The sequence below is a fragment of the Peromyscus leucopus genome, chromosome 10, assembly GCF_004664715.2.
Source record: "Peromyscus leucopus breed LL Stock chromosome 10, UCI_PerLeu_2.1, whole genome shotgun sequence".
Lineage (NCBI taxonomy): Eukaryota > Metazoa > Chordata > Mammalia > Rodentia > Cricetidae > Peromyscus > Peromyscus leucopus.
In genome coordinates, this window is record NC_051071.1 from 24,632,166 (window position 1) to 24,648,560 (window position 16,395).

The 16,395-nt window shown below is 42.4% G+C and overlaps 1 protein-coding gene across 1 annotated transcript in view; it reads right to left on the reverse strand.

Annotated features, from left to right (window-relative positions):
* Window positions 1–16,395, reverse strand: part of Abca13 (ATP binding cassette subfamily A member 13) — a 436,683-nt gene that overhangs the window by 319,922 nt on the left and 100,366 nt on the right. The window contains exons 18-21 of the mRNA XM_028891010.2: window positions 13,712–15,499; window positions 11,431–11,540; window positions 7,048–7,166; window positions 688–851 (exon numbers count right to left, since the gene is read on the reverse strand). Of these exons, the coding sequence (XP_028746843.1) occupies window positions 688–851; window positions 7,048–7,166; window positions 11,431–11,540; window positions 13,712–15,499 (2,181 nt within the window). The remainder of the gene's footprint in view (window positions 1–687; window positions 852–7,047; window positions 7,167–11,430; window positions 11,541–13,711; window positions 15,500–16,395) is intronic.

The following is a 16,395-nucleotide window of genomic DNA, read 5'->3' on the forward strand; positions in this document are numbered from 1 at the left end:
AGAAAAAAAATTACAATGAGACAAGATAAAACAGCAGAAGCAAAGCGGGAGTGAAAAACACTGCCTTGGTTCTGGGAGCCAGACTAGATAACACAGGTTCTCTCTGATAAACGGACGCACTCTGTCCTCTGATACCATCTGTGTGTGAATTTTATTAACACCAGGGTTCCAACATGTCCTCAGTCAGTCCAGCCCAGCAAATGAATCAGGGTGATGACATCAAGATGCACGATAAATGCCTTCTCACAGATGTGGGAAATAGATAAAATAGACTACAGTGTATCTGAGAAATTAGTGTAGCCACTGAGAGATGGCCAGTTCTCTGTGCCTACGTCATCTGCAGGATGGAAAGCCTCTGACTCTCTCTTTGGGGCTCATACTTCTAGAACACACTGAAAAGTTTTAATCAAATATGAAGTGACTTGAAAATATTTGACTGCTCACATATTTATATGTAATACCATACTGTCATCCTGTACAACATCTGACCCAGTGTCCTGCTCATTATAAAGTTCACCTGATGGTAAAGGTTTATCTTGTGCTTTAACATTTAAAAGTGTATTTATGGAAAGCTCTGGTGTTTGACTACTATGTGGTACCCATTGTTATCTGAAATCAGTAACTTAAACACACATCTGGCTGAGGATTAGGAATACTGGGGAGGATACAAGTGCCTGTTACACAGACCTGTGCATGTGGTACTGAACTGTTCCCACCATGGGCTGGCATGTGCAGCCCTGGCTAGAAGCATTTTCCAAGCTCCTTTTGAAGCCTTCCAAGGCACTGAAAAGAGTCCTGCTAAGACGTTCACAGTCCAGCTGATCCGGTGAGGACCATATCTTTCTGATTTCCTAGAAAACACAAGAGTGACAGAGATCACAGTATTGAGGCTGGTTCTCGGGTAAACGCAGGCCTCTGGTTATTTCCTGAAGTGTCAGGGAAGGCACTCCTCTGTGCAAGTGCAGTTGTAAAACAGGGAAAGACTACTTACTTTACGATGCTGGACAGAAAGCAAGCCACACCCTGTTTTCTGGCACTTGGGTTCCCAGAATCCAGTTTCCAGCTCCTCTGGGCCACCCACAATTCAACAGGAAAAAAAAATAAAATGCCAACATAAGAAAATAGGCACAGACCTGGAAACATGTAGAAACAGCAGGCCTGGAGAGTGGATGTCTACACTGTCAATCATGGAAATGCAAATAAAATCTGCCCCAAGATTGTTTCCTCAAATCTAAGCTGTCTATTATTGAAAAGATAAAGAATGATTATATTGAAGATGTGGAGCAAAGGGACCCCTTGTATGCAAAATAATCTTGCCATTAAAGAAGATAATATATGAGTTCCTCAAAACTACTATATGATCCCAAACACCCTGCCTGGGTCTATATCGAATGGAAAGAAAAACAGGTGTGAGAGATATATCTACATTCTCATGCTCACTGCAGCATCATTCACAATGAGCAAGATGTGGAATTGACCTGAAGGTCCAATGAGAGATGAACTGATAAAAACAAAAAGCCTTACACATCCTATAAGATATTATTCAGCCATGTAAAAGAAAGAATCATGCCATCCGCATCACATATATGAACCTAGAAGGAATGCTAACTCAAATAAGTCAATCACCAAAAGGAAAAAAAAATGCACTTAGACCAGCAAGATCAAGACTGAGAATCCAGCACTGTGGACCACACAGAGCCTTGGCAGGAACAATGGCAGAGCACACATCTCCTAGAGTATGAAAGGACACTCAGCTTCACCCATTCTTCACTTAGATGTCCACTATCATCACGTCTTCATAGATGCAGCCTCCTTCACCATCCCCCTTCACTGCTCTGCAAATGGATATACAGACCCAGCTATTTCCTGAGTATCACTGTGGAGCAATGGCAGGCATGCTCCTGCAAGACTTAGAGGGTGAGACTGTATCTGTCCATTTCTAGCATGTTCCTTTCACGTGCTGTGCTTTCTCCTGCTCCTGAAAGTTAGGTTCTCACCTAAACATTTCACAGACCTGATGCCCCCTTCCTCCATAGAGGTAGGTCTCTCCTCACAGCATGCTGTGCTGAGACAAGAACATTAGGTACAATGAGCATTGGTTTACATGCAATGCACTTCTGAGAACATAGGGAGAACTCATCTTACCTCTTAGAGCCTCTGCACACATGCTCCCTCCTAGAACTCCCAGCTCATTAATCTGATGCACATATATCACTCCTACTGCTAGTGTTATTCTTAACTTTAACAAAATAATAACTTTGGCATAGAAAGAACTGCAGAGAAATAAGGTGGACTGCCCTCTCCAGTGGCAGGAAATGATAAAAGAAAATTTTCAACATCCTTGAGCACACACAGGTGGACCATGCTGCAGGCAAGAAGTATCTAACATAAAGACTGACACTTGACTTTGTTAATCTACAAGTCTTGAGAGCATGAAGAACAACTGTTGTTGTTTGTTTTTCACTCTTTTTATTCTTTGGGCTCTTTGGTCTTTGGTCTTTTGGGGACCCACCACCCAGCTCCCAAATAAATCACATTTGGGGGCTTTTTTTTCCTTTTATTTTATTTTACAATACCATTCAGTTCTACTTATCAGCCACGGGTTCCCCTGTTCTCCCCCGTCCCACACCCTCCCCTTACCCGCAGCCCACCCCCCATTCCCACCTCCTCCAGGGCAAAGCCTCCCCCGAGGACTGCGATCAACCTGATACACTCAGTCCAGGCAGGTCCAGTCCCCTCCTCCCAGACTGAGCCAAGCATCCCTGCATAAGCTCCAGGTTTCAAGCAGCCAACTCATGCAATGAGCACAGGACTCGGTCCCACTACCTAGTTGCCTCCCAAACAGATCAAGCTAATTAACTGTCTCACCTATTCAGAGGGCCTGATCCAGCTGGGGGCCCCTCAGCCTTTGGTTCATAGTTCATGTGTTTCCATTCGTTTGGCTTTTTTTTTCAAAAATTGAGTAAAACCGAAATTTATTATAAGCCACAGTCGTCCTAGGGACCTCCATGCTATATATATTGGAGGCTTATTCTTAATTATAAATGCCTGACCTTAGCTTGGCTTATTTCTAACCAGTTTTTCTTAACTTTAAATTATCCCATCTATCTTTGGCCTTGGAGCTCTTATTTTTCTCTATTCCTGTATCCCTTTTCTTTCTTTCTTATGCTGTGTCTGTCTATGTAGCTAGATAACTGGGTGGCTGGCCCCTGAAGTCTTCCTCCTTCCTCACACATTCCTTGCTCTTTCTTCTTTTCCACCCAGATTTCTCCTATTTATTCTCTATGCCTGCCAGCCCCACTTATCTTTTCTCTTGCCTCACTACTGGCCGTTGAGCTCTTTATTATACCATCAAGTATTTTAGACAGGCACAATAACACAGAGTTAACAAACGCAATATAAAAGAATGCAACACATTTTTGCATCATTAAACAAATGTTCCACAGCATAAACAAATGTAACACTTCTTAAAACGATATTCTACAACAAAACACCACATGTCAAAGAGAGCACACAAGCCCTCCTTCTCTGAGTAAAGCAGGCCTGCATCACCCAGGCACTAAGCAGATAAGGAGGCCCTGCTGGGTCCAAAGGATTTGACTTGAGGAAGCATCCAGAAGACCCCAAGCCAACTTGACTCTCCACCCACATTCTCTGATTCTGGTCAACCCAGAAATGTCCCTCTGTGAGCATTGATGTCTTTTAAAACCTAATTTCAGGTTCCTGTTGAGCACAAGACAGTTCCTTTTTGCTGTTGGGAATACAGTGTGGGAAAAAATAAGGGGTTGGTGCTCAGAGATCTCCTCATCTGGATTGGTGAGTGGAGGCTCATGCCAGCACTAAACAAAGTGCACAGTAGAATACTTAGACATCAAATGATTAAACACAGCATCAAACTCTTTGCCTACCTCATCCTGACACAGAGAAACCCCATGATATCACCTGGAAAGGATTTACATTTCTGAAAGACTCATACACTAACTACCCTTGGACCACAGACTCTGTGGTAGCTAATCTCAAGGCTGTCAATTTGATAGTCCCACCATGAGGGAACCACAGTTGAGGAATTGTTTCCATCACACTGGCTGGTGACAATGTCTCTGAAGCATTTTTTTCGATGCTAATTGACATAGGGGCCCAGCCCACTATGGGTGGTACCATCCTCAGCCAAGGCAGCATAAGAAAGCTGGATGAATACATTCTGAAGCAGGACAGGAAGCAGCTTTACCACATGATTTCTGTTTCAAGTTCCTGCCTTGGCTCCCCTGATGATGAACCTGTAAGCAAAATAAACTGTTTCTTCCCCTAAGTCATTTTTGGTCATGGTGTTTATCACAACAGAAAACAAACTAAGACATGATTTAATCCATAACATCATGACATGTCACCATCAAAGCAGGGTTTTCTGCTCTTTATCCTGGCGGAGTTACTAACCCATACACACTGAATTGAAGTATGAATGATGTCTTCGGGTCAGTTGTTTTAAAATCTGCACTGCATTGCCCATTTTATTATTATACTCTCTCAGAATTCAAAAAAATTAGGTTTTTGGTTTTTTTCCATATGTAATACAAGTTAATTTGCCTTATCGAAATAAAAAGCTTAAGGCCAGAAGTTTTTCCAATTCCAGGTCTTTCTGGATAGTGGAATATCTGAATACACATTTTGAGATATATTAAGGCTAGGAACCTACTCTAACTATAATCTAAAGGTGGCCCATATAGTAGTTTAGTACACTGTGACATGTCCTGTGTGTGTTTTTATGTAGTGTCATGTTGGTACGCAAAGTTGTAGATTTTGGAACATGTTGTACTGGGAATTTTCAGATTATAGAGGGCTCATCTTTACCAAAGATGTGCACTGCCTGGAAATAAAGTAGTTGTCTAAATAAGTCGACACATAAAGAAAACTCCAGGGCTGACAGGGTGGTTATCTGGTGGGCTCCTGGGGCTTTCTCTTTCACACACATTTCTCTCTGGAAGCTGAAGACACACACTAAACATGGCCAGATCCAATGTTCTCACCACCTTCTCATGCTTCCTCAGAAGAGTGGCCTTTTAGGCTTTCGCCACATCATTGGGGATGGGTCTAGCAGTGCATGGTCTCTGTCAGTATCATCTCTCTGATTCCCAGGAGCATCCAGCACCCACTGAACATCTGACTGGAAAGGGTCACTCTACCATAAAAATAGTAAACACTCAGAACTGTCTCAAGATAAAGCCCAAGTGTTTACCTTATTTCTAGAAAAACACTGCCACTATTCCAGTTTCTCAAGGACTCTAGCTTTTAATTGATGTGGATGGGCCCCATGTAAAAATCACTCTGATTTAGTATAAGTTGGAGCCCGTAGGTGGGATTCCTAAGTATTTGCACAAGTTAATAAGAAAGAAAACTGTCATGCAGGGTCTCATCAGCTGGTAATCTTTGGCATTTGCCAGTGTGCTCATCTACTTAAGCCCACAATGGGCCAGTAGGTATTTAAAAACTAACTTGCCAAGGTGATAGCTTTGTTAGGGGAAGGGATGATGGTTTAAGGCACCCCTTTGGCCAATGATTTTTCAAGATGTCATGTACTCCAAGGAAACAGCATTTTCCAGACATAAGAGGACTGATGCATATATTGAACTCACAGAGACTGGGACAGCATACCTAAGACCTGCTCGAATGCAAACCAGACAAAAATCCCAGCACTGAGAAGAAGTGTACATAAATCCCCTTCCCTAGCCAATAAACTATTTGCAATTGATACCTGCTGAGAAATGGAAAATCAGTTTTCACCAATAGAATGCCACTGAATACATCAAACACACTCCAGAGCAGGGCCTATGCTCAGGAGTAGTTGGCCAACACAAAAGGGACTCCATGTTTTTGGTTTTGTACCTTTTATTTTGTATTGTTTTGTTTGGGTATTTTTGTGTTATTAAACTTTTTGTTCATTGATTTTAATTTTGAGAAGGGTGACAAGGATGTAAGGGAGAAAAAGAATACAAAGTTGGTTGGGTAAGGAGGTGGGAAGGATCTGGAAGGAATTTGGAGATGGAAAAGAATATGATCAAAACACACTGCATAAATAAAATGATTTGGAGTGGGAGGGAGTCAAGGGAAGACAATGAGGGAAAATATGATAAAGTATATTATATACATGTATAAAATGTAATAATTAAATTCATTGTTATGAATAATTAATATTTGCTAGTAAAAAATAAAGAAACACAAAACTATCTTTCCAAAACATAGATGATAGAAAAGTGATACACAATGAACTGATGGATGGATCAGTAGATGAGTAGGTAGGGGATGGATAAACAGATGGACAGATGGATAGATGAGTGGGTGGATGGATGGACAGATTATAGATGAGAAGGATAAATGAGATAGATGATAGATAGATAGATAGATAGATAGATAGATAGATAGATAGATAGATAGATAGATAGATAGATAGATAGACAGGCAGACAGATGAGAGAGGGAGAGAGAGGGAGGGAGGGAGGGAAGGAGGAAGGGAGGGAGGGAAGAGGGAGGGAGGGAAGGAGGGAAGGAGGGAGGGAGGGAGAGATAGGCAGATGGATGTACAGACAAACTGGCAGAGACAATCTGTTTGAAAGCACTTGCCAATTCCCCTGGTATAAACACCCTACTTCCTGCAAGCCTGATGTCACTGAACACAGAGCTAGGAAGCCCTGCTCAGTAAAATATATCAAAAACTAGGAAGTTATGTGTCCAAAGTATTTTTTGCTTTTGCTTTTAACATATATATTTAATAGTGCGTCTATAGTTTGTGTTGTAATGGTGCAATGATTAACCATCGCTTGTAAAATCCCTAAGACTTTAACAAGCAACTCTCGGAGCCGAGTACCAGCCAAGCTCTGCATGCTGCAAGTTTTACAGGGGTCATTCCCATTGTGACTGCACAGCAGAGTCCCTTTGGTTCTCAGGACCATGCTGCAACTATGGAGTAACCCCACTACCTTGCCTGAGCCAACACCACTGCTTTGCCTGGGCTATGATGAATGCAAAATGCTCTGAAACATAAAAGAAGACAAACCTGGTAGTGGTGATGTACCAGAGTGACTCCTCGCAGAGCAGAGAAGATCAGGTGCCTCATCCCATCTCTTTTGCAACTCAGCATAGCACACAGAATGTCCTTAGTCAGGGAAGGGTTTTCTGCCAGAAGAAACAGAAGTGAATAAACAGTTCTCTTTCGACCAGCCCAATCTCAGAAAATTGTTCTTCAAAGATTCAAAATGATCCAAATTAAATATTCCTTAAATCATCAAGATGCACAGGCAGATAAAGGTGAAATTGCACCTTTCAAAACATTTTGATTTTTAATGTATATGTAGTAAGTACGATCTTAATAAAATACACTGCCTTTCTATACACACATTTAGATAATGTAAAATAACTACATCAACTACCCAGGAGATTAGCAAACTTCTGGCAGGTACTGGCCACATCTTCCCCACCCCTGCCATCTATAATCTGCCTTGAGATAAAAAATAGCTGGTTGGTTATAGAAATCTGGAATGTTCCATGCTGTACCCCAGGTTCTTCTCAGCAACTAGTCACCTCTGCCTCCCAATCACTCATAATCTATGTTCTTCATGCCCCCATCCCCACCTCATGCCTTTCTCAGGGGACTTCTGCCTCCTTCTAACGAGACACCTCTCAGAACTCAGGCTCACCTTTCCCTCAACTCCCTTCCCTTTTCTCCCTCCTTTCCCTTTCCTCCCTTCCCTTTCCTTCCCTTCACTGGCTGTCCAGGGATCTATGAGCAGTGTCAAGAAGGTCACCCCTGCTTTCAGATACTCTTGGCATTTAGCACATGACTAAGTGCCTTCCAGATGCTGGGTCACGATATAAAACAAGGTATATTTTTATGAATAACTAAACTTGTTATTTTTCAAATAGCAACAGTCCTTAAAATTTAAAAAGAAAAAGTTTTATTCTGGGCAGTATACCAAGAGAAGAAATCCAAACCAAACAGGACCCACTCTATCCCAGCACGGTCATACACCACTGCAATGCCAGCATCTAGGAAGCTGAGGCAGGAGGATCACAAATTTATTGCCATCCTAAACCACATAAGGAGACACTGTCTTCCCAACAAAGAAAGAAAATAAAAAGATGAATGGGAAGGAAAGGATGACCTTTCTTTAAAGTTAGATCACTATGATGCACTTAGGAGAAGAGGTGCCAGACTTCTAGTCACCTGGCCTCTTCCTGCCCCCGTTGTACAGCTGACCCTTAAGGCATCACCACAAGAACATCTAACAGTCTTGACACTAGCAACAGCTCAGTTCTCACCTGGATCCTCTGCCCTCCAGGGTGCCCTCTTCTTCCACCTCACTTTGCTTCTTAAAGCCCCACTCTAGTCCCTTCTACCTGTGCTTATTCCTCTTCTCACCTTAAAGACATATTAGATATCTGTCTTGGCTTCCCAGATCTGCCACCATTCTCTAGATCTCCATATTGTTCCCCAAACCCTATAGGCTCTACCCACCTCCTCGTTGGGAGAGGTGTATGTGCATGTGCGTGCATGCATGTGTGTGGATATGAGCGCATGCATGCGTGTGTTCATTTGTGCGTTTTTGTGCGTTTGTGCATTTGTGCGTGCATGCGTGCATGCGTGCGTGCGTGCGTGCGTGCGTGCATGCGTGCATGCGTGTGTGTGTGTGTGTGTGTGTGTGTGTGTGTTCCTATGTATAATGGTGCATATGGAGGCCAGGTGGATACTGGGTGTCTTTGTCAATCCCTTATCCATCTTTTTCTTTTCTGAGACAATGGCTTTCACTGAACGTCAAGCTAACGGACTAGAGTTATTCCCAGCAAGCTCTGGAGATCTCCTTGTCACTGCTCCTCCCCAGCACGAGAATTACAAGTCCTCACCACCACAACCAACTCTCACATAAGTGCTGGAGATCTGAACTTAAGCCTCATGCTCACATAGCAAGTACTTGGCCTGCTCATCCTTGTCTCCATCCCTGACCTTGAACTCTTCTTTCCAAGCATGACTCATGCTCTCTGTTCCTTGGTTCACTAATTAGTGAGATGAGAACATGATATGAGTGGATGCCTGGTAACATTTTGTTCCCCTTCCGTGAACTTAGCAGGCTATGATCACTGCTGTCATATTTAACACCAGAAGGGACAGAAAAATGATGCTGAACTTAACTCTGCCAACAATGACATTAACAACTCCAACAGCAGGGCTCCTTGTGTGATGGAAGACCTATCCACCTGTCCAGGTCCATTGCACCTCCTACTTTCCTGGATGAGAGCCTGCTGATTCCACCCTGGTCTCCTACTCTACAGAACAGGGTCTACTCTAAGGAGGAAAACGAGGCGGCACTTTCAACAACAGCCATGCCTGAGTGAAATAGAAACACTAAAAATTAATTTCCTAACATCACTTCATGTGTTATATTAATTTAGCATCTGTGATCCAGAATGGCAAAATACATAGAAATCCAGGTACCAATAAGTGTTCCCATTCACTGAAAATTCATTACTTTACCCAACTGTGAAATGTCAAAATAATTGCATCTTCAAACATGGCTGAATTTTATACGCCAGAAAAGGAAGCAGAAAGAGATTTGATTTAATGTCCCCAAGCATGCCTCCCCATGGTGAGATTTTATTGAGCAGCATGCTGTGTGCTTCCACATGTAATACTTGGTGTTTGGCAATACAGTCCACATTTGTAGACATCTCCAATGGGAAATAAAAATTTAGGTCTGTAGATAGAGATAAAGAACTCCCCTACACAACAGTTCTCAGGCTTCAGTATTCATATGTGTTCACTTTGGCCCTCTGTTCCTCAATTTTTTATGTTTCAACCCAAAAGGTTAGCCAATTCCTGGGTTCAAGGAAACATTTGAATTGGAAGAAGGAGAGCAGTGAATAGACCAGAGCTAGTACTGCCCATCTCTCCTGAGAGCCAGCTCTCAGTAGCCTGGGGGCTGCCTTTCCCAGCAGCAGCAGGTAGGGAACCCCACCCTCACCAAGGAAGGAGAGCCAGAATGTGTGCAGCACATACATGTCCCCAGAAAGGGCCCTGGCAGATCACATGGGCTTATACTCTCCTCATATTTAGTCTTCTCAATTGCTCTTTGAAGTAGATGTGAGTTCACCCTCTTTGAAGCTCAAAGAGATTCTGTTGCCTGTCAGCAGGCATGAGGCCCTGAGAACTCAGTCTATTTGATAGCAAACTCTCTCTTCTTCCAATAGACCAGTTACCATGATGTCACTGAACAAAGCCAAGTTTAATTCTGTGCCTGAAGACACTCTGGCTGGTAATGCCTTATGGCACATGAAACTGGATTACCTTTACTTACAGTGAGGTAGCCTGGCCTCAATGTGCCCATCAATAATCCACTCAGTCCTTTTAGAAACATCAGTTGAACATCTACCGTGCCTATGTCAGGGTTCTTCTAGACACTGGGCAACACATCAATTAACACATAGACACATCCCTTCGGCCTTCAGGTTTCAGTTGGCATGCCTCTACTTGGGGTTTATGTTCCATGGTCTTCTCCTTTCTACCCTTCATTCTCATACACAGTATCTTCCTTCAGTTATTACCACTGACAGTATCAAAAATCGCATGTGCTTTGAGTTTGCATTTTAAAAAAAGTATTAGAAGGCTAATTCCTGCCTGAGTCTCATTTCTCCTTCCTTCCACTTGCAGACAGATGCTCTTCCACACCCCTGGATCCCAGCCATGGCCACCCACACAGGCCAGTGAGTCCACTCTGAGACCAGTGAGCCTTCCTCTCTGATGGCAGACTTTTGTGTGTATTCTCATTCCCCTTCTTGAGCAAGCTAGACTCCTCTTTGGGATGCCCTCCCCAACCCCACAGCCTGTTCACTTAGACCAAATAAGAGCCCAGAGTATGTAGATGGCCCTTCCAGTGCCGCTTAAGCTAAGTATTACCACACAGACTGAATGCTTAGCAACACCCCACACAAACAGATGGCACACCGAGGAACTCAAGGAGGGTAACCTGAGTGTCTGAGAGGGCTCCTGGCTTCTATTCAGGCATTCGCTCACTCAATAAAAGAACATCTGACCAGCATCTCAGGTTCTATTTACACAGCTTTACAATCAGAGAAGACGCATTCACAACAGCACACAGGCTGAGCATCATGTTATAAAACTGTAATCCCAGCATTTGGGAAGCTGAGGACCAGAGAGGCAAGTGCAGCTTTGGGGGCGGGGGGGGGGGGGATCTATCCAGCTTGGCTAGCGCAGGAGCCACTGAGGTTGGGAAGGGTGGGCTAGACCTCCCAGGGCCTAATAGCCATGCTAAGAAACCTGTGTTTTGTTTTAAATGAAACTCAGAGTCAATCTCTGCATCTCTCTGACAGCCAAGCTGTGATAACTGGGACAGGGCAATTCTAAGTGCCTCCTCCATAGCCAGCCCACCTGCAAAGATGATGAGCACACGCAGAGCCATCATCTCCACTCTGTGCAGCATCTCCACAGCTTCCGAGGGCTTCTCCAGCTGCCGGAAAACTTGACACATCTCAGAAACACTTAGGAAAAACAGATCATGGTGTTAACGGATAAATGTGTAACCTCTGAGCACGGCTGCCGGGTAGAAGGTTAAGTCACGTGCAAGAACTGTCTCCTCACTCTACCGTGTTTATTTTGCACAAACAAAGGAAAAGTGCAGGTAACTAGGCTGGACCTCCAGAAAGCTTTCTGCTTCCTACTACAGTTTGATCAGTGCTGCTAATAAGTCTGGTGTCTGCTTTCTCGTCTTGCTCCATTCTCTTGAGATGCAAGAGTTGGACATTAAAGTTTATAATATGATGACAATCGTTGAAAGGGTAAAGCCTTCTCCTATTAACAGTGTAGCAGATTGAGTGAAATAAGTCAGGGACAAGATGACAAATATCAGATGTCGTCATTCATGTGGAACCTAATGAAGTTGACCTCATAGAAATTGAGAGTAGAATGTGGCTTCTAAAGGCTAGTGTGATGATTAGGGAGAAAAGCGAGTCCCAGTTAGGAGCAAACAGTGCTGTGTTCTATGACACAGTAATACAGATGGATACAATTAACAGTAACACCTTATAAATCTCAAAACAACTAGAAAAACTATGTTTCACTGTTTGGAGGCTGTATCTGATCATTTATATATAATACATGTAACAAAGAATTACTTTGTTCACCATAAATATAGCTCAATTAAAATTAAAATAGTAATTTTTTTGAAGATGTTGACTTGTATGTATGTTGAGATGCACACCTATAATCTCAGTGCTCAACAGACTGCCTCTCAAGAACATGGCTAGCCTGGGTGTGTAGCAAGAGCCTATGTGAAAAAAAGAAAAGGAAAGAAGAGGAGAGGAGAGGGAAAAGAAGAGAAGAGAAAAGAGAAGAAGAGAAGAGAAGGAAAGGAAAGAAAAAATGAAGGAAGGAAGGAAGAAAAGGGGGGTATATAGATGTATGGTGGAAGTTTTATCTGTGGAAAACTGAAAATCTCAGGTGAAAGCTGAGATTAGAGAACAGAGGGAGCCCAGATTTCCTCCAGTTTGAAAGCAAATCCCAAGCAGAACACTACACTCAAGCATGACAGTTTAAGGATCAAAGACAATGATGAGATAAACAGGAGGCTTTGGAAGCCAGCATTTAAAATTTGAAATAACGAGACATCTGTTTCACCAAGTGAGGACATCTTTCCAAGCCATAAAAAATGATCGTGTTCAGAGTACAGTTCTGCGAGAGCAGAACTGACAGGAAGTAGGTCAGCCTGTCTGGTGGTAAACGAGTTATGTTATTTACATAACATCTCTAAGTTGCCACATGGGGCTGGGAGAAAAGCTAACAGGTAGGAACCACAGGACAGCCAGCCTTAGCATATCCAGGAATCACAGCTGAGACAGGGGCAGCACCCTGGGGTTCTCTACATTGAAAGGCACAAATTCTGAAGCCCAAGGCAGCAGGCTAATACCAGAGCTGGATTTAGTGACACTGGAGCTTTTAAGAACAAGTTTCCAGCAGGGTTTGGTGGAACATACCTGTTATCCCAGCACTTTGGAGGCTGAGGCAGGATTGTGAGCTCAATGACAGTTTTTTGACCCAACATTTGGGGATGGGAGGGCTTAGAGGCAAAACATTCTTTAGAGCTGAATTTCAGGAGAGCACGAGTTTGTTGGCTGCCTGTTTTTATCATACGGTTAGCTACAACTGCAAGTACAATCTTGTGACTGACCTGGATATTTTGAATTCATGACTACGTTTCCACTATTTGGTACCTGGGGCTGTTGTGATTATAGGTGTGCACTGCCACACCTGACTCATCACTGTTTAACAATTCATTATGTTAGGTTTTTATTGGCATATGATGACTATACATATTAGTGAGGCACAAATTAGTGCTACTGCTGTGATATACATATAAATGCAATGGTCTATCTAGCTTCACTATGCATATATCCAGTCCTGAAACAAGTGGATAGAGTACAAGGCTTTTACTTTTGGAAGTTTCTAAAAATGAATCCAAATCATACTTAGATGTCAAATAATGAGGCAAAGAGAGAAAAGAAATTGTTGACTTGGACAATTCTGTGTGGATGGATGCTGGCTTCAGAGTGTAATGGAGATTGAAATTAAGAAAAACTGCTTACTCTGATTTGATGTAAGTACTTCTTGATTTCTATAGTAAGGAATAACTTAAGCAAAATAGGAATTCGAATACCTTTGATCAGCTTGTGGGACTCTCTGCCAGAGTTCAATCAATACAAATAATGCCTTCAGGAATTTCTGGAAGTATGACATTGGTTCAGAGCCATGAGGAATTGCCATCACTTCTTCCTTTGCTGATGTAACATTCTGACCAGTGGCTGAATTAGGAAAACTGTTATCATCTGGGTGAAACAAAGTGTGTGTGAAATGTGTCCACTGAGTGCGGTTTGGAAGCAGCCCTTCTCTTGGAAGGACTGTTCTGCTGAGACCAATCAGGACTGCCTTTGAAAGCTGATAGCGAGTGGTGTTCTGGATCAATGACAGATTGGAAATTAAATCTTGGTTTAAATCATCTCCATAGTCACTGTTAATTCCGCTAGAGGCCTCTACAACTGATTCTATGGTTTTTAAAAGGTCATTTGGGTGCTGGGCAAATGTCAACAGGAGATTAAAAATGTCCCAGTTATCTTCCTTTAAGCCACTCCAAAGAGCTTTTAAGGTGAGATCAATCACCATTTTCAAGGAAGTCTCTCTTTCTGTACTGTTATCTGTTAGCATTCCATCCAACAAACTGATCACTTCCTGACTTCCCTCCAGTCTCGGGCCCTGAGGACGACTGGTAGAAGAAAGCTCATAAAACCTCAAGAAGTCCATTTGGTCAGTGATGTTACTTAGAGGGACTAAGCAGTCCAGAATCTCTTCCCCTAAGTTAACAGTTTCAGTAGAAAAATTCTGAGTCCTGTTTTTAATCACCACCACAAGATGCTCCAAATCTCTCAACCTGATTTTTGTAGAAATTAAATTTTCAGCCATTTCCTCCACAATCTCAGAAAAATCTTTGGATTGGTTGACAAACAAAAAGACACTAGATGACATGTTGAAAATATCAGAGTCCTGTGATATGTTAGGTATGACTCCAATCATCCCAAAGGCCAAGTCAAGAAATGGCATCAACAAATCCTTTGTCTTTTCAAAGATGAAAGGATCTACTTTTTTCAAAGTAGTTATTTGTCTCACATGATGTTGAAAACTTTGTAGCATGATGGAATACAAAGTGTCAATGAATTTCCAAGAGTCCTCTGTACTAGAGAAGGAGAGCACTCCCAACATTGAAGCCATCTTTCTTGAGATCTTTTGGGCTAGATTGAGAAGTCTCACCATGGAGTCCACTGATAAGGCAAGATCACCCAGTTCAGCAGTGTTAGTCACCAGCATCGTTAGAGTTTTAGATATTTCTAAGGCAGACTCCAGAACGTGACTTTCTTCACCAACTCGGGAAATGGCACCAAATAACCTCATAGTTGATTCTAGTGTTTCTCTGTTTCTCAGAGGGAATGAACTATTTGCAACAGAAAACAGGTCAGTTAGCTTAGCAACCACAGTGTGTTGGAGCACAGGAGAGGAGGAGGGGCAGGCCTGAGTAGGTGAGTGTAAGAGAATGTCCAGAATATTAGCCATCTCTGCAGAACTTTCTCTTACAAGGTGGAGAATGGACGTGAGATTTTGGTTGAATTTGGAGAGGTCCTCAGAATGATTGGCCTGGGAGAGAAGCTGAGTCACTACAGTAAAGAAGTCCAAGTGGTCTTCAGTGTCACTGTTCACCTTGGGCTCCCCTGGATGGGTATGAGACATACCTTTCAGGACTCCAGAGAGTTCTCTGTTGTCTAATGAAAATGCATTCTTAATCAGTTGATATAGAGTCCTGAAGCTTGAGAAAATGTTCACCATTGGGTCTTCATTCATCCAGGTAAGGAATGGATCCAATTTCAGAATTTCGAGAATTTTATCTCTGGGGACAAAACTGAAAATATATGTATTTTAAATTTAACATCTCATAAATTAGTAATAGAAAGATTAAAACAGGGTGATATCATGATTTTATTTGTTTTGCAATAGTATCATTGAATGATGCTACTGGGTGAAGAGTTGAGATTCTAAAATAACTCCAGGTGAAGCCTGACACTTTGCTATCAAAAAGCAGTGAAGGAGTGTCCTAAGCACTACTGTGATGATTCTTTGAAAGCAACAATCTGAAAAGCCTTATGCTTTGCTTTTGGAAAAAAGAGCCAGAAAGACTGACTCTACAGTAGTTCTCTTTCTTTCCTTTGCTTCTATAAGAAGGTTAGTAAGCTTTGCAAATAAGGAAAAGATGGATACATTACTACATTAAATTTTATAATGCTCTTCAACAATACAAACCACAAAGAAAGGGGAGGAACCAATCAGATAATTGAAGGGTGTGTGTGTGTGTGTGTGTGTGTGTGTGTAAACGCGTGCGTACATTTAACTGATAAACAACTAGTATCAAAAATATAAAAAAGAAATGTCAACAACTATCAGAGACAAACTGGGGGAACCCACAAAACCTAAAGAGAACTTAAGAAAGAAGGCCATTCTCAAAGGGAAAAAGTCTTAGTAGGCCAACTAACACATTCTGAGGTTCTCAACTTTAAGAAAACAGCATTTAGAACTAGAATGAGATTCTGCCACAGTCTCACCAGGTTCCCAGATCCAAGTTCACAGGAACAGTTCCAGGCATGACCAGGCATGACAAGGCTGTAGAGTCACAGGGAGCCTCACACTCTGATCAGAGTGAAAATTAAGCCAAGATCTGTGAAATTTGTGTAGATACTATATTCTACACCGGAACTCTTCTTGTGTGTGTTTAGGATACAGAAACACCTCTATTTGTCAACC